The sequence below is a fragment of the Nematostella vectensis genome, chromosome 12, assembly GCF_932526225.1.
Source record: "Nematostella vectensis chromosome 12, jaNemVect1.1, whole genome shotgun sequence".
NCBI classification, from domain to species: domain Eukaryota; kingdom Metazoa; phylum Cnidaria; class Anthozoa; order Actiniaria; family Edwardsiidae; genus Nematostella; species Nematostella vectensis.
In genome coordinates this window covers 14,403,322-14,421,175 of record NC_064045.1, presented here as the reverse complement: position 1 = coordinate 14,421,175, position 17,854 = coordinate 14,403,322, and the positions used below count along the sequence as shown (strand labels likewise).

General features: G+C 52.8%; 1 protein-coding gene across 6 annotated transcripts in view; it reads left to right on the top strand.

Annotated features, from left to right (window-relative positions):
• Positions 1–17,854, top strand: part of LOC5520183 (BAI1-associated protein 3) — a 37,500-nt gene that overhangs the window by 16,006 nt on the left and 3,640 nt on the right. For 5 of the 6 annotated variants that reach the window (XM_048719612.1, XM_048719613.1, XM_048719609.1 and 2 more), the window contains exons 24-32: positions 10,477–10,551; positions 10,856–10,960; positions 14,001–14,216; positions 14,731–14,799; positions 15,191–15,270; positions 16,003–16,069; positions 16,605–16,646; positions 16,962–17,036; positions 17,762–17,845. In XM_048719612.1, coding sequence (XP_048575569.1) covers positions 10,477–10,551; positions 10,856–10,960; positions 14,001–14,216; positions 14,731–14,799; positions 15,191–15,270; positions 16,003–16,069; positions 16,605–16,646; positions 16,962–17,036; positions 17,762–17,845 — 813 coding nt within the window. Of the gene's footprint in view, positions 1–10,476; positions 10,552–10,855; positions 10,961–14,000; positions 14,217–14,730; positions 14,800–15,190; positions 15,271–15,920; positions 16,070–16,604; positions 16,647–16,961; positions 17,037–17,761; positions 17,846–17,854 lie in introns of those variants that run through there. The other variant, XR_007305183.1, reaches the window with a different exon arrangement.

The following is a 17,854-nucleotide window of genomic DNA, read 5'->3' as shown; positions in this document are numbered from 1 at the left end:
CGTGTAGCTAGGGTGGAGTCAATCGGGCGTGTAGCTAGGGGTGGAGTCAATCGAGCGTGTAGCTATGGGTGTAGGCAATCGGGCGTGTAGCTAGGGGTGGAGGCAATCGGGCGTGTAGCTAGGGGTGGAGTCAATCGGGCGTGTAGCTATGGGTGGATGCAATCGGGCGTGTAGCTAGGGGTGGATGCAATCAGGCATGTAGCTAGGGGTGGAGGCAATCGGGCGTGTAGCTAGGGGTGGATGCAATCAGGCATGTAGCTAGGGGTGGAGTCAATCGGGCGTGTAGCTAGGGGTGGAGTCAATCGGGCGTGTAGCTAGGGTGGAGTCAATCGGGCGTGTAGCTAGGGGTGGAGTCAATCGAGCGTGTAGCTATGGGTGTAGGCAATCGGGCGTGTAGCTAGGGGTGGAGGCAATCGGGCGTGTAGCTAGGGGTGGAGTCAATCGGGCATGTAGCTAGGGGTGGATGCAATCGGGCGTGTAGCTAGGGGTGGATGCAATCAGGCATGTAGCTAGGGGTGGAGGCAATCGGGCGTGTAGCTAGGGGTGGATGCAATCAGGCATGTAGCTAGGGGTGGAGTCAATCGGGCGTGTAGCTAGGGGTGGAGTCAATCGGGCGTGTAGCTAGGGATGGAGGCAATCGGGCGTGTAGCTAGGGGTGGAGGCAATCGGGCGTGTAGCTAGGGGTGGAGGCAATCGGGCGTGTAGCTAGGGGTGGAGTCAATCGGGCGTGTAGCTAGGGGTGGAGGCAATCGGGCGTGTAGCTATGGGTGGAGGCAATCGGGCGTGTAGCTAGGGGTGAAGGCAATCGGGCGTGTAGCTAGGGGTGAAGGCAATCGGGCGTGTAGCTAGGGGTGAAGGCAATCGGGCGTGTAGCTAGGGGTGGAGGCAATCGGGCGTGTAGCTAGGGGTGGATGCAATCGGGCATGTAGCTAGGGGTGGAGTCAATCAGGCGTGTAGCTAGGGGTGGATGCAATCAGGCGTGTAGCTAGGGTGGAGTCAATCAGGCATGTAGCTAGGGGTGGAGTCAATCGGGCGTGTAGCTAGGGGTGGATGCAATCGGGCGTGTAGCTACGGGTGGAGGCAATCAGGCATGTAGCTAGGGGTGGAGTCAATCGGGCGTGTAGCTATAGGTGGATGCAATCGGGCGTGTAGCTAGGGTGGAGTCAATCGGGCATGTAGCTAGGGGTGGAGTCAATCGGGCGTGTAGCTAGGGTGGAGTCAATCAGGCGTGTAGCTAGGGTCGGAGGCAATCGGGCGTGTAGCTAGGGGTGTAGTCAATCGGGCGTGTAGCTAGGGGTGGAGTCAATCGGGCGTGTAGCTAGGGTGGAGTCAATCAGGCGTGTAGCTAGGGTCGGAGGCAATCGGGCGTGTAGCTAGGGGTGTAGTCAATCGGGCGTGTAGCTAGGGGTGGAGGCAATCGGGCGTGTAGCTAGGGGTGAAGGCAATCGGGCATGTAGCTAGGGTGGAGTCAATCGGGCGTGTAGCTATGGGTGGAGGCAATCGGGCATGTAGCTAGGGTGGAGGCAATCGGGCATGTAGCTAGGGTGGAGTCAATCGGGCGTGTAGCTAGGGGTGGAGTCAATCGGGCGTGTAGCTAGGGGTGGAGGCAATCGGGCGTGTAGCTAGGGGTGGAGGCAATCGGGCGTGTAGCTAGGGGTGGAGGCAATCGGGCGTGTAGCTAGGGGTGGAGTCAATCGGGCGTGTAGCTAGGGGTGGAGGCAATCGGGCGTGTAGCTATGGGTGGAGGCAATCGGGCGTGTAGCTAGGGGTGAAGGCAATCGGGCGTGTAGCTAGGGGTGAAGGCAATCGGGCGTGTAGCTAGGGGTGAAGGCAATCGGGCGTGTAGCTAGGGGTGGAGGCAATCGGGCGTGTAGCTAGGGGTGGATGCAATCGGGCATGTAGCTAGGGGTGGAGTCAATCAGGCGTGTAGCTAGGGGTGGATGCAATCAGGCGTGTAGCTAGGGTGGAGTCAATCAGGCATGTAGCTAGGGGTGGAGTCAATCGGGCGTGTAGCTAGGGGTGGATGCAATCGGGCGTGTAGCTACGGGTGGAGGCAATCAGGCATGTAGCTAGGGGTGGAGTCAATCGGGCGTGTAGCTATAGGTGGATGCAATCGGGCGTGTAGCTAGGGTGGAGTCAATCGGGCATGTAGCTAGGGGTGGAGTCAATCGGGCGTGTAGCTAGGGTGGAGTCAATCAGGCGTGTAGCTAGGGTCGGAGGCAATCGGGCGTGTAGCTAGGGGTGTAGTCAATCGGGCGTGTAGCTAGGGGTGGAGTCAATCGGGCGTGTAGCTAGGGTGGAGTCAATCAGGCGTGTAGCTAGGGTCGGAGGCAATCGGGCGTGTAGCTAGGGGTGTAGTCAATCGGGCGTGTAGCTAGGGGTGGAGGCAATCGGGCGTGTAGCTAGGGGTGAAGGCAATCGGGCATGTAGCTAGGGTGGAGTCAATCGGGCGTGTAGCTATGGGTGGAGGCAATCGGGCATGTAGCTAGGGTGGAGGCAATCGGGCATGTGGCTAGGGGTGGAGGCAATCGGGCGTGTAGCTAGGAGTGGATGCAATCGGACGTGTAGCTAGGGGTGGAGGCAATCGGGCGTGTAGCTAGGGGTGGAGGCAATCGGGCGTGTAGCTAGGGCTGGAGGCAATCGGGCATGTAGCTAGGGGTGGATGCAATCGGGCGTGTAGCTATGGGTGAAGGCAATCGGGCGTAGAGCTAGGGGTGGAGGCAATCGGGCGTGTAGCTATGGGTGAAGGCAATCGGGCGTGTAGCTAGGGTTGGAGGCAATCGGGCGTGTAGCTAGGGGTGGAGTCAATCGGGCGTGTAGCTAGGGGTGGAGGCAATCGGGCGTGTAGCTAGGGTGGAGGCAATCGGGCGTGTAGCTAGGGGTGTAGTCAATCGGGCGTGTAGCTAGGGGTGTAGTCAATCGGGCGTGTAGCTAGGGGTGTAGTCAATCGGGCGTGTAGCTAGGGGTGTAGTCAATCGGGCGTGTATGTAGGGGTGGATGCAATCAGGCGTGTAGCTAGGGTGGAGTCAATCGGGCGTGTAGCTAGGGGTGGAGTCAATCGGGCGTGTAGCTAGGGGTGGAGGCAATCGGGCGTGTAGCTAGGAGTGGATGCAATCGGACGTGTAGCTAGGGGTGAAGGCAATCGGGCGTGTAGCTAGGGGTGGAGGCAATCGGGCGTGTAGCTAGGGGTGGAGGCAATCGGGCATGTAGCTAGGGGTGGATGCAATCGGGCGTGTAGCTATGGGTGAAGGCAATCAGGCGTAGAGCTAGGGGTGGAGGCAATCGGGCGTGTAGCTATGGGTGAAGGCAATCGGGCGTGTAGCTAGGGGTGGAGGCAATCGGGCGTGTAGCTAGGGGTGGATGCAATCGGGCGTGTAGCTAGGAGTGGATGCAATCGAGCGCGTAGCTAGGGGTGGAGTCAATCGGGCGTGTAGCTAGGGGTGGAGGCAATCGGGCGTGTAGCTAGGGGTGGAGTCAATCGGGCGTGTAGCTAGGGGTGGATGCAATCGGGCGTGTAGCTAGGGGTGGAGGCAATCGGGCGTGTAGCTAGGGGTGGAGGCAATCGGGCATGTAGCTAGGGGTGGAGGCAATCGGGCATGTAGCTAGGGGTGGAGGCAATCGGGCGTGTAGCTAGGGGTGGAGGCAATCGGACGTGTAGCTAGGGGTGAAGGCAATCGGGCATGTAGCTAGGGTGGAGTCAATCGGGCGTGTAGCTATGGGTGGAGGCAATCGGGCATGTAGCTAGGGTGGAGGCAATCGGGCATGTAGCTAGGGGTGGAGGCAATCGGGCGTGTAGCTAGGAGTGGATGCAATCGGACGTGTAGCTAGGGGTGGAGGCAATCGGGCGTGTAGCTAGGGGTGGAGGCAATCGGGCGTGTAGCTAGGGCTGGAGGCAATCGAGCATGTAGCTAGGGGTGGATGCAATCGGGCGTGTAGCTATGGGTGAAGGCAATCGGGCGTAGAGCTAGGGGTGGAGGCAATCGGGCGTGTAGCTATGGGTGAAGGCAATCGGGCGTGTAGCTAGGGTTGGAGGCAATCGGGCGTGTAGCTAGGGGTGGAGTCAATCGGGCGTGTAGCTAGGGGTGGAGGCAATCGGGCGTGTAGCTAGGGGTGTAGTCAATCGGGCGTGTAGTTAGGGGTGTAGTCAATCGGGCGTGTAGCTAGGGGTGTAGTCAATCGGGCGTGTAGCTAGGATTGTAGTCAATCGGGCGTGTATGTAGGGGTGGATGCAATCAGGCGTGTAGCTAGGGTGGAGGCAATCGGGCGTGTAGCTAGGGGTGGAGTCAATCGGGCGTGTAGCTATGGGTGGATGCAATCGGGCGTGTAGCTAGGGGTGGAGGCAATGGGGCGTGTAGCTATGGGTGGAGTCAATCGGGCGTGTAGCTATGGGTGGATGCAATCGGGCGTGTAGCTAGGGGTGGAGGCAATCGGGCGTGTAGCTAGGGGTGGAGTCAATCGGGCGTGTAGCTATGGGTGGATGCCATCGGGCGTGAAGCTAGGGGTGGAGGCAATCGGGCGTGTAGCTAGGGGTGGAGTCAATCGGGCGTGTAGCTAGGGGTGGATGCAATCGGGCGTGTAGCTATGGGTGGATGCAATCGGGCGTGTAGCTAGGGGTGGAGGCAATCGGGCGTGTAGCTAGGGGTGGATGCAATCAGGCGTGTAGCTAGGGTGGAGTCAATCGGGCGTGTAGCTAGGGGTGGAGTCAATCGGGCGTGTAGCTAGGGGTGGAGTCAATCGGGCGTGTAGCTAGGGGTGGAGGCAATCGGGCGTGTAGCTAGGAGTGGATGCAATCGAGCGTGTAGCTATGGGTGGAGGCAATCGGGCGTGTAGCTAGGGGTGGAGGCAATCGGGCGTGTAGCTAGGGGTGGAGTCAATCGGGCGTGTAGCTATGGGTGGATGCAATCGGGCGTGAAGCTAGGGGTGGAGGCAATCGGGCGTGTAGCTAGGGGTGGAGTCAATCGGGCGTGTAGCTAGGGGTGGATGCAATCGGGCGTGTAGCTATGGGTGGATGCAATCGGGCGTGTAGCTAGGGGTGGAGGCAATCGGGCGTGTAGCTAGGGGTGGATGCAATCAGGCGTGTAGCTAGGGTGGAGTCAATCGGGCGTGTAGCTAGGGGTGGATGCAATCGGGCGTGTAGCTATGGGTGGAGGCAATCGGGCGTGTAGCTAGGGGTGGATGCAATCGGGCGTGTAGCTATGGGTGAAGGCAATCGGGCGTGTAGCTAGGGGTGGAGGCAATCGGGCGTGTAGCTATGGGTGGAGGCAATCGGGCGTGTAGCTAGGGGTGGATGCAATCGGGCGTGTAGCTATGGGTGAAGGCAATCGGGCGTGTAGCTAGGGGTGGAGGCAATCGGGCGTGTAGCTAGGGGTGGAGGCAATCGGGCGTGTAGCTAGGGGTGGATGCAATCGGGCGTGTAGCTATGGGTGGATGCAATCGGGCGTGTAGCTAGGGTGGAGTCAATCAGGCATGTAGCTAGGGGTGGAGGCAATCGGGCGTGTAGCTAGGGGTGGAGGCAATCGGGCGTGTAGCTAGGGGTGGATGCAATCGGGCGTGTAGCTAGGGATGGATGCAATCGGGCGTGTAGCTATGGGTGGAGGCAATCGGGCGTGTAGCTAGGGGTGGATGCAATCGGGCGTGTAGCTATGGGTGAAGGCAATCGGGCGTGTAGCTAGGGGTGGAGGCAATCGGGCGTGTAGCTATGGGTGGAGGCAATCGGGCGTGTAGCTAGGGGTGGATGCAATCGGGCGTGTAGCTATGGGTGAAGGCAATCGGGCGTGTAGCTAGGGGTGGAGGCAATCGGGCGTGTAGCTAGGGGTGGATGCAATCGGGCGTGTAGCTAGGAGTGGATGCAATCGAGCGCGTAGCTAGGGGTGGAGTCAATCGGGCGTGTAGCTAGGGGTGGAGGCAATCGGGCGTGTAGCTAGGGGTGGAGTCAATCGGGCGTGTAGCTAGGGGTGGATGCAATCGGGCGTGTAGCTAGGGGTGGAGGCAATCGGGCGTGTAGCTAGGGGTGGAGGCAATCGGGCATGTAGCTAGGGGTGGAGGCAATCGGGCATGTAGCTAGGGGTGGAGGCAATCGGGCGTGTAGCTAGGGGTGGAGGCAATCGGACGTGTAGCTAGGGTCGAAGGCAATCGGGCATGTAGCTAGGGTGGAGTCAATCGGGCGTGTAGCTATAGGTGGAGGCAATCGGGCATGTAGCTAGGGTGGAGGCAATCGGGCATGTAGCTAGGGGTGGAGGCAATCGGGCGTGTAGCTAGGAGTGGATGCAATCGGACGTGTAGCTAGGGGTGGAGGCAATCGGGCGTGTAGCTAGGGGTGGAGGCAATCGGGCGTGTAGCTAGGGCTGAAGGCAATCGGGCATGTAGCTAGGGGTGGATGCAATCGGGCGTGTAGCTATGGGTGAAGGCAATTGTGCGTAGAGCTAGGGGTGGAGGCAATCGGGCGTGTAGCTATGGGTGAAGGCAATCGGGCGTGTAGCTAGGGGTGGAGTCAATCGGGCGTGTAGCTAGGGGTGGAGGCAATCGGGCGTGTAGCTAGGGGTGTAGTCAATCGGGCGTGTAGTTAGGGGTGTAGTCAATCGGGCGTGTAGCTAGGGGTGTAGTCAATCGGGCGTGTAGCTAGGGGTGTAGTCAATCGGGCGTGTATGTAGGGGTGGATGCAATCAGGCGTGTAGCTAGGGTGGAGTCAATCGGGCGTGTAGCTAGGGGTGGAGTCAATCGGGCGTGTAGCTAGGGGTGGAGTCAATCGGGCGTGTAGCTAGGGGTGGAGGCAATCGGGCGTGTAGCTAGGAGTGGATGCAATCGAGCGTGTAGCTATGGGTGGAGGCAATCGGGCGTGTAGCTAGGGGTGGAGGCAATCGGGCATGTAGCTAGGGGTGGAGGCAATCGGGCGTGTAGCTAGGGGTGGATGCAATCGGGCGTGTAGCTAGGGGTGGATGCAATCGGGCGTGTAGCTATGGGTGGAGGCAATCGGGCGTGTAGCTAGGGGTGGATGCAATCGGGCGTGTAGCTATGGGTGAAGGCAATCGGGCGTGTAGCTAGGGGTGGAGGCAATCGGGCGTGTAGCTATGGGTGGAGGCAATCGGGCGTGTAGCTAGGGGTGGATGCAATCGGGCGTGTAGCTATGGGTGGAGGCAATCGGGCGTGTAGCTAGGGGTGGATGCAATCGGGCGTGTAGCTATGGGTGGATGCAATCGGGCGTGTAGCTAGGGTGGAGTCAATCAGGCATGTAGCTAGGGGTGGAGGCAATCGGGCGTGTAGCTAGGGGTGGAGGCAATCGGGCGTGTAGCTAGGGGTGGAGTCAATCGGGCGTGTAGCTATGGGTGGATGCAATCGGGCGTGTAGCTAGGGGTGGAGGCAATCGGGCGTGTAGCTATGGGTGGAGTCAATCGGGCGTGTAGCTATGGGTGGATGCAATCGGGCGTGTAGCTAGGGGTGGAGGCAATCGGGCGTGTAGCTAGGGGTGGAGTCAATCGGGCGTGTAGCTATGGGTGGATGCAATCGGGCGTGTAGCTAGGGGTGGAGGCAATCGGGCGTGTAGCTAGGGGTGGAGTCAATCGGGCGTGTAGCTAGGGGTGGATGCAATCGGGCGTGTAGCTAATGGTGGATGCAATCGGGCGTGTAGCTAGGGGTGGAGGCAATCGGGCGTGTAGCTAGGGGTGGAGTCAATCGGGCATGTAGCTAGGGGTGGAGTCAATCGGGCATGTAGCTAGGGGTGGAGGCAATCGGGCGTGTAGCTAGGAGTGTATGCAATCGAGCGCGTAGCTAGGGGTGGAGTCAATCGGGCATGTAGCTAGGGGTGGAGTCAATCGGGCGTGTAGCTAGGGGTGGAGGCAATCGGGCGTGTAGCTAGGGGTGGAGTCAATCGGGCGTGTAGCTATGGGTGGATGCAATCGGGCGTGTAGCTAGGGGTGGAGGCAATCGGGCGTGTAGCTAGGGGTGGATGCAATCGGGCGTGTAGCTATGGGTGGATGCAATCGGGCGTGTAGCTAGGGTGGAGTCAATCAGGCATGTAGCTAGGGGTGGAGGCAATCGGGCGTGTAGCTAGGGGTGGAGTCAATCGGGCGTGTAGCTAGGGTGGAGGCAATCGGGCATGTAGCTAGGGGTGGATGCAATCGAGCGCGTAGCTAGGGGTGGAGTCAATCGGGCATGTAGCTAGGGGTGGAGTCAATCGGGCGTGTAGCTAGGGGTGGAGGCAATCGGGCGTGTAGCTAGGGGTGGAGTCAATCGGGCGTGTAGCTAGGGGTGGATGCAATCGGGCGTGTAGCTATGGGTGAAGGCAATCGGGCGTGTAGCTAGGGGTGGAGGCAATCGGGCGTGTAGCTAGGGGTGGAGGCAATCGGGCGTGTAGCTAGGGGTGGATGCAATCGGGCGTGTAGCTATGGGTGGATGCAATCGGGCGTGTAGCTAGGGTGGAGTCAATCAGGCATGTAGCTAGGGGTGGAGGCAATCGGGCGTGTAGCTAGGGGTGGAGGCAATCGGGCGTGTAGCTAGGGGTGGAGTCAATCGGGCGTGTAGCTATGGGTGGATGCAATCGGGCGTGTAGCTAGGGGTGGAGGCAATCGGGCGTGTAGCTATGGGTGGAGTCAATCGGGCGTGTAGCTATGGGTGGATGCAATCGGGCGTGTAGCTAGGGGTGGAGGCAATCGGGCGTGTAGCTAGGGGTGGAGTCAATCGGGCGTGTAGCTATGGGTGGATGCAATCGGGCGTGTAGCTAGGGGTGGAGGCAATCGGGCGTGTAGCTAGGGGTGGAGTCAATCGGGCGTGTAGCTAGGGGTGGATGCAATCGGGCGTGTAGCTATGGGTGGATGCAATCGGGCGTGTAGCTAGGGGTGGAGGCAATCGGGCGTGTAGCTAGGGGTGGAGTCAATCGGGCATGTAGCTAGGGGTGGAGTCAATCGGGCATGTAGCTAGGGGTGGAGGCAATCGGGCGTGTAGCTAGGAGTGTATGCAATCGAGCGCGTAGCTAGGGGTGGAGTCAATTTGGCATGTAGCTAGGGGTGGAGTCAATCGGGCGTGTAGCTAGGGGTGGAGGCAATCGGGCGTGTAGCTAGGGGTGGAGTCAATCGGGCGTGTAGCTAGGGGTGGATGCAATCAGGCGTGTTGCTAGGGGTGGAGGCAATCGGGCGTGTAGCTAGGGGTGGAGTCAATCGGGCGTGTAGCTAGGGTGGAGGCAATCGGGCATGTAGCTAGGGGTGGATGCAATCGGGCGTGTAGCTAGGGGTGGAGTCAATCGGGCGTGTAGCTAGGGGTGGATGCAATCAGGCGTGTAGCTAGGGGTGGAGGCAATCGGGCGTGTAGCTAGGGGTGGATGCAATCAGGCGTGTAGCTAGGGGTGGAGGCAATCGGGCGTGTAGCTAGGGGTGGAGTCAATCGGGCGTGTAGCTAGGGTGGAGGCAATCGGGCATGTAGCTAGGGGTGGAGGCAATCGGGCGTGTAGCTAGGGGTGGAGTCAATCGGGCGTGTAGCTAGGGGTGGATGCAATCAGGCGTGTAGCTAGGGGTGGAGGCAATCGGGCGTGTAGCTAGGGGTGGAGTCAATCGGGCGTGTAGCTAGGGGTGGAGGCAATCGGGCGTGTAGCTAGGGTGGAGGCAATCGGGCATGTAGCTAGGGGTGGATGCAATCGGGCGTGTAGCTATGGGTGAATTCAACCGGGCGTGTATCTAGGGTTGGAGGCAATCGGGCGTGTAGCTAGAGTGGAGTCAATCAGGCGTGTATCTAGGGGTGGATGCAATCGGGCGTGTAGCTATGGGTGAAGGCAATCGGGCATGTAGCTAGGGTGGAGTCAATCGGGCGTGTAGCTAGGGGTGGATGCAATCGGGCGTGTAGCTAGGGTGGAGGCAATCGGGCGTGTAGCTAGGGTGGAGTCAATCGGGCGTGTAGCTAGGGGTGGAGTCAATCGGGCATGTAGCTAGGGTGGAGTCAATCGGGCGTGTAGCTAGGGGTGGATGCAATCGGGCGTGTATCTAGGGGTGGATGCAATCGGGCGTGTAGCTAGGGTGGAGGCAATCGGGCGTGTAGCTAGGGGTGGAGTCAATCGGGCGTGTAGCTAGGGGTGGAGTCAATCGGGCGTGTAGCTATGGGTGGAGTCAATCGGGCGTGTAGCTATGGGTGTAGGCAATCGGGCGTGTAGCTAGGGGTGGAGGCAATCGGGCGTGTAGCTAGGGGTGGAGGCAATCGGGCGTGTAGCTAGGGGTGGAGGCAATCGGGCGTGTAGCTATGGGTGGATGCAATCGGGCGTGTAGCTAGGGTGGAGTCAATCAGGCATGTAGCTAGGGGTGGAGGCAATCGGGCGTGTAGCTAGGGGTGGAGGCAATCGAGCGTGTAGCTAGGGGTGGAGTCAATCGGGCGTGTAGCTATGGGTGGATGCAATCGGGCGTGTAGCTAGGGTGGAGGCAATCTGGTGGTTAGCTATGGGTGTCTCTCGATGTGCTTTGTGAACATTCTCTAATGCTTGTCTGTTGTGCTTGTTGATAGATACGTGAGTTCTGGCGGATGTTGGACTGGCCCGATCCCGTGGGATGCTACGTATTTGTCACGCAAATCACAAATGTATGTGCCACGTGTCATTATATGTCACTCAAAAGAACAAGTGTAGTAGCACGTGACAGCGTAGTAGTCACGCAAATCACAAATGTATGTAGCATCTGTCGACGAATGTCACTCATATCACATATGTAGAAGCAGGTGACAACTTTTGACATGCAAATCACAAATGTATGTACCACGTAACAAAGAATGTCACGCAAATCACAAAAGGATGTACCATCTGTCAAATGTCACGCAAATCACAAATGTAGTAGCATTGTGACCAATGCCTATTGTGCTTTATAACATAATGCATCTTTCCCCGTAGATTATTTGTGGCGGAGCTTCATATTACGCGGATCTCTTGTTTGAGAACATGAAGAGTCACAACTACTATGACAACGACCCCTCCCAGTTTGACGTCAGCGAACAGGTTTGTTCCATGACCAATAGAAATGTTGATGTCAGCGAACAGGTTTGTTCCATGACCAATAGAAATGTTGATGTCCGCTTACAGGTTTGTTCCATGACCAATAGAAATGTTGATGTCAGCGAACAGGTTTGTTCCATCACCAATAGTAATGTTGATGAAAGCGAACAGGTTTGTTCCATCACCAATAGTAATGTTGATGTCAGCGAACAGGTTTGTTCCATGACCAATAGAAATGTTGATGTCAGCGAACAGGTTTGTTCCATGACCAATAGAAATGTTGATGTCAGCTAACAGGTTTGTTCCATCACCAATAGAAATGTTGATGTCAGCGAACAGGTTTGTTCCATGACCAATAGAAATGTTGATGTCAGCGGACAGGTTTGTTCCATCACCAATAGTAATGTGTTGATGTCAGCGAACAGGTCTGTTCCATGACCAATAGAAATGTTGATGTCAGCGAACAGGTTTGTTCCATCACCAATAGTAATGTTGATATCAGCGAACAGGTTTGTTCCATGACCAATAGAAATGTTGATGTCAGCGAACAGGTTTGTTCCATGACCAATAGTAATGCTGATGTCAGCGAACAGGTTTGTTCTATGACCAATAGAAATGTTGATGTCAGCGAACCGGTTTGTTCCATCACCAATAGTAATGTTGATGTCAGCGAACAGGTTTGTTCCATCACCAATAGTAATGTTGATGTCAGTGAACAGGTTTGTTCCGTGATCACTAGAAATGTTGATGTCAGCGAACAGGTTTGTTCCATCACCAATAGTAATGTTGATGTCAGTGAACAGGTTTGTTCCGTGATCACTAGAAATGTTGATGTCAGCGAACAGGTTTGTTCCATCACCAATAGAAATGTTGATGTCAGCGAACAGGTTTGTTCCATGACCAATAGAAATGTTGATGTCAGCGAACAGGTTTGTTCCATCACCAATAGTAATGTTGATGAAAGCGAACAGGTTTGTTCCATCACCAATAGTAATGTTGATGTCAGCGAACAGGTTTGTTCCATGACCAATAGAAATGTTGATGTCAGCGAACAGGTTTGTTCCATGACCAATAGAAATGTTGATGTCAGCTAACAGGTTTGTTCCATCACCAATAGAAATGTTGATGTCAGCGAACAGGTTTGTTCCATGACCAATAGAAATGTTGATGTCAGCGGACAGGTTTGTTCCATCACCAATAGTAATGTGTTGATGTCAGCGAACAGGTCTGTTCCATGACCAATAGAAATGTTGATGTCAGCGAACAGGTTTGTTCCATCACCAATAGTAATGTTGATATCAGCGAACAGGTTTGTTCCATGACCAATAGAAATGTTGATGTCAGCGAACAGGTTTGTTCCATGACCAATAGTAATGCTGATGTCAGCGAACAGGTTTGTTCTATGACCAATAGAAATGTTGATGTCAGCGAACCGGTTTGTTCCATCACCAATAGTAATGTTGATGTCAGCGAACAGGTTTGTTCCATCACCAATAGTAATGTTGATGTCAGTGAACAGGTTTGTTCCGTGATCACTAGAAATGTTGATGTCAGCGAACAGGTTTGTTCCATCACCAATAGTAATGTTGATGTCAGCGAACAGGTTTGTTCCATCACCAATAGTAATGTTGATGTCAGCGAACAGGTTTGTTCCATCACCAATAGTAATGTTGATGTCAGCGAACAGGTTTGTTCCATGACCAATAGAAATGTTGATGTCAGCGAACAGGTTTGTTCCATGACCGATAGAAATGTTGATGTCAGCGAACAGGTTTGTTCCATGACCAATAGTAATGTTGATGTCATCGAACAGGTTTGTTCTATGACCAATAGTAATGTTGATGTCAGCGAACAGGTTTGTTCCATGACCAATAGAAATGTTGATGTCAGCGAACAGGTTTGTTCCATGACCGATAGAAATGTTGATATCAGCGAACAGGTTTGTTCCATGACCAATAGTAATGTTGATGTCAGCGAACAGGTTTGTTCCATGACCAATAGTAATGTTGATGTCAGCGAACAGGTTTGTTCCATGACCAATAGAGATGTTGATGTCAGCGAACAGGTTTGTTCCATGACCGATAGAAATGTTGATGTCAGCGAACAGGTTTGTTCCATGACCAATAGTAATGTTGATGTCAGCGAACAGGTTTGTTCCATGACCAATAGAAATGTTGATGTCAGCGAACCGGTTTGTTCCATCACCAATAGTAATGTTGATGTCAGCGAACAGGTTTGTTCCATCACCAATAGTAATGTTGATGTCAGTGAACAGGTTTGTTCCGTGATCACTAGAAATGTTGATGTCAGCGAACCGGTTTGTTCCATCACCAACAGTAATGTTGATGTCAGCGAACAGGTTTGTTCCATGACCAATAGAAATGTTGATGTCAGCGAACAGGTTTGTTCCATGACCAATAGAAATGTTGATGTCAGCGAACCGGTTTGTTCCATCACCAATAGTAATGTTGATGTCAGCGAACAGGTTTGTTCCATCACCAATAGTAATGTTGATGTCAGTGAACAGGTTTGTTCCGTGATCACTAGAAATGTTGATGTCAGCGAACAGGTTTGTTCCATCACCAATAGTAATGTTGATGTCAGCGAACAGGTTTGTTCCATCACCAACAGTAATGTTGATGTCAGCGAACAGGTTTGTTCCATGACCAATAGTAATGTTGATGTCAGCGAACAGGTTTGTTCCATGACCAATAGAAATGTTGATGTCAGCGAACAGGTTTGTTCCATCACCAATAGTAATGTTGATGTCAGCGAACAGGTTTGTTCCATGACCAATAGAAAAGTTGATATCAGCGAACAGGTTTGTTCCATGACCAATAGTAATGTTGATGTCAGCGAACATGTTTGTTTCATGACCAATAGAAATGGCGGTGATATTGATGATGGCATGATATTGATGATGATGATGATCATCATCATCATTATCATCATTATTATGTATATCATCAGTACCACTGCACTGGTACTACAGCACTAAATGACATCACGTCCTTGAATCAAAATATTCCCTGTCTTATTCCAGTTGTGCGTCGCTCTGAATGACATCCAGCACATCAGACTTTACCTCGCAAAACTACCAGAAACCCTCGGATACGAACGTGTCATTTCCGCTATGACGAAGGCGCACGGCGAAAAGGGCGGGAATCATACGCGTGTTGCCATGGAAACCATGCTTAGCAGTGCTGATGAGGACATGCAAAACAAGATTAACCTAATTACCAATCATATCGGACAGATGGTGTGTGACTTCTTAGCGTGACTCTTGTCGTTGCCCCTGAGTTTAATTTGTTCATGACGTGTGACCGTCTGACCCATGTGCGTTACCCACGTGCGTGACTGTCTGACCGATGTGTCTGACCAATATGCGCGACCGTTTGACCGATATGTGTGACCCACTTGCGTGACCGTCTAACCGATGTGTGTGACCCACTTGCGTGACCGTCTGGCGGATGTGTGTGACCCACTTGCATGAACGTCTTACCGATGTGTGCGACCCACTTTCGTGACCGTGTTACCGATGTGTGTGACCCACTTGCGTGACCGTCTTACCGATGTGTTTGACCCACTTGCGTGACCGTCTTACCGATGTGTGTGACCCACTTGCGTGACCGTCTGACCGATGTGTGTGACCCATACCTCCTCTATGTGCGGTAGTGACCGGTTGTATGAAGAAAATGCTGTCTCTTATTTGCGCGCATGTGTGCCATATGAAGATTCATATATTCTTTTCTCCTTATTCCTCTTGATTACAGATGGCTGTGGATGTGAAGAGATTTGTCAATCATCTTGCGTGGAGCCCCAATCCCAAACCTGCAGAAGAGGTATTTAGAAGCATGACCTCACCAAACTTTTTGTGGAATTTTCGCAGAAGTGCAGCTAGTGAACTGCGTTTATCTTTGATAAATAATACTTATTACTCTTCGTTTTCGCTTTAAACTGTAACTTATGATTGTATGCGTTGCTCTCTAAAGCATTGAATACTCTAGATCCTCTTACACAGAGGTCAAGGTTTTTGCTGAGTGGGTGAAAGCTTACGCCGTTTTCTTAAATCTATGCTTATCGCATTTTACGCAGCAAAGAATGGGAATAGGTTAACCCTCTGAGATCCGCTAGTGTCGCCAGAAACGAGATTGTCCACCAGCTCCACTAGGCACTATGGGTTCCCTGTGTGCCTTCAGTATGTATATATCTTTGCTTACTGTGTTGTAACAGGCTATCGGACCGTTGCTCAAGTATCTTGATGACGATTTAATGGTGCTCAACAAGAGCGTGATGAAGTTCGTCTTCGAGCAGTGAGTTTCATATTGTATTTGGTCCTTAATAAAGTGATATGGCCTCAGTTGAGTCACTCAAGAGAAAGGCTTCGATTTATATACTTGTTATGCTAAATAAACTTCTTTTAATTAGTGCCCTACCGGCACAACACTGGCATGTCGTAATACGGAGCCTTTGAGCCTCGTACAGCAGTAGCATTGATTGCCAAAACAGTCAGCATTGGTGGCCCAGCAGACCTGGCGCTGATGACACACCATACGAGAGTTTGATGCAAAGTAGTTCGCCAGCATGTTCTTTGTCGCCGAGTGAAGCGGCGCCAGCAAAACTGACTGATGCTGTCACTGTTTGCACGGAGCTTTAAGCCCTAAATGCTTTAATAATGGTCAACCCTTAAGTGTAAATATCATTGAAGTTCTTGCTGTGTCATACATCATGCTATAACTAGAAAGACTGCAGAAAAGAACTGGATGGTCTGCCGAGGCGTGGTGTAGAGAGGCTAAAAATCAACACAAGGTTGAAAAAGTATGCGTCGGAGCTCCGACGAAAGGTTATCGCTCGAAACATCAGCGCAACTACTCTGTTTCGCCAAGGCGTACAGCAAACTTTTTCAACCTTGTGTTAGTTTATTTTTTGTCATAGTGTATCTTATTGTAATCTTGATTTTTAGGATTCTTGACAACAAACTGTGTGATTTTCATGACCATTGTGCTTCATCGTTTCAAGCAACCTGTTGTACACTTAATCTTCAGAATCCTAGACAACATCTGGGAGATTGTCATAGAGAGCTTCAACCACATGATGAAAACAAGTCGAGGGGTAAGAGGTTACTGATTCCACATCTTTTCAGGGCTTATCCTAAGCTCTAGACCTAGCCCTAACTCTATACACATTCTTACCCTAAACTTACCCTAAACCCAGCCTCACCCAGCCTCTTCTGATAACTTATCCCAAGCCCCAGTCCTACCCCTAACTCTATACACAGCCTTTCCCCTTAACCCAGCCTCTTCTGATAACTTATCCCTAGCCCCAGTCCTAGCCCTAACTCTATACACAGCCTTTCTCCTTAACCCAGCCTCACCCAGCCTCTTCTGATAATTTATTCCGAGCCCCAGTCCTAGCCCTAACTCTATACACAGCCTTTCCCCTTAACCCAGCCTCACCTTAGCCCCAGTGTTACCTTAACAACATTCTTACCCTAAACCAAACCTTTTCCTAAACCCAAACCTTTCCCTAACTCTAACCTAAGCCTTTAAAGAGTTTTTAAAGTTAAAATAGCCTTAGCCCAGAATAAAAAAAAACACGATGCCAATGTAGAGCCCAGATGATGACTTGTCCGTTTTGTTTTTCGCAGAACCCACCAGAGTTCTACAATCGACTTGAGCAGGTTATGGAGGTTAGAGTTCAATTCATAATTGACTTGAGCAGGTCATGGAGGTTAGAGTTCAATTCATAATTGACTTGTTAGAGGTCTTATAGGGTGAGAAGCAGGGCATGCAATGTGCGCGTGCACGAACACCTTCTGACACAAATCACATAGCAGGCCCAATTTTCTTAAAACACCAACAAAATTCTTAGTGCAACTTGAGAGTATCCTTTGCAGCTAGTGAAAATCGGTTTCTTTTGACTACAGTATGAATTTGGACTTTTAAATAACCTTAAAAACGGAAAGAAATAAACATTTTTCTGTCATTTACTCTGTTGTCCACAGATCGTCAAGAGTTTCTTCCATGCTGATGGAGTTGGCCTGTCCTACGACAGACTCATGTCTGGGTCAAGCTATAAGGTCAGTTGTCCTACGACAGACTCATGTCTGGGTCAAGCTATAAGGTCAGTTGTCCTACGACAGACTCATGTCTGGGTCAAGCTATAAGGTCAGTTGTCCTACGACAGACTCATGTCTGGGTCAAGCTATAAGGTCAGTTGTCCTACGACAGACTCATGTCTGGGTCAAGCTATAAGGTCAGTTGTCCTACGACAGACTCATGTCTGGGTCAAGCTATAAGGTCAGTTGTCCTACGACAGACTCATGTCTGGGTCAAGCTATAAGGTCAGTTGTCCTACGACAGACTCATGTCTGGGTCAAGCTATAAGGTCAGTTGTCCTACGACAGACTCATGTCTGGGTCAAGCTATAAGGTCAGTTGTCCTACGACAGACTCATGTCTGGGTCAAGCTATAAGGTCAGTTGTCCTACGACAGACTCATGTCTGGGTCAAGCTATAAGGTCAGTTGTCCTACGACAGACTCATGTCTGGGTCAAGCTATAAGGTCAGTTGTCCTACGACAGACTCATGTCTGGGTCAAGCTATAAGGTCAGTTGTCCTACGACAGACTCATGTCTGGGTCAAGCTATAAGGTCAGTTGTCCTACGACAGACTCATGTCTGGGTCAAGCTATAAGGTCAGTTGTTTTACGACAGACTCATGTCTGGGTCAAGCTATAAGGTCAGTTGTCCTACGACAGACTCGTGTCTAGGACTAGCTACAAGTACATGCCTTTTGTTTTTCAGGCCTTTATGGAGACACTTGGCGTTCGAAAGGTGTCTACAGAAGAACTTATTTTGCTGTATTTGGCGGAAAAATGCGAGAGACAGGTACCCAAT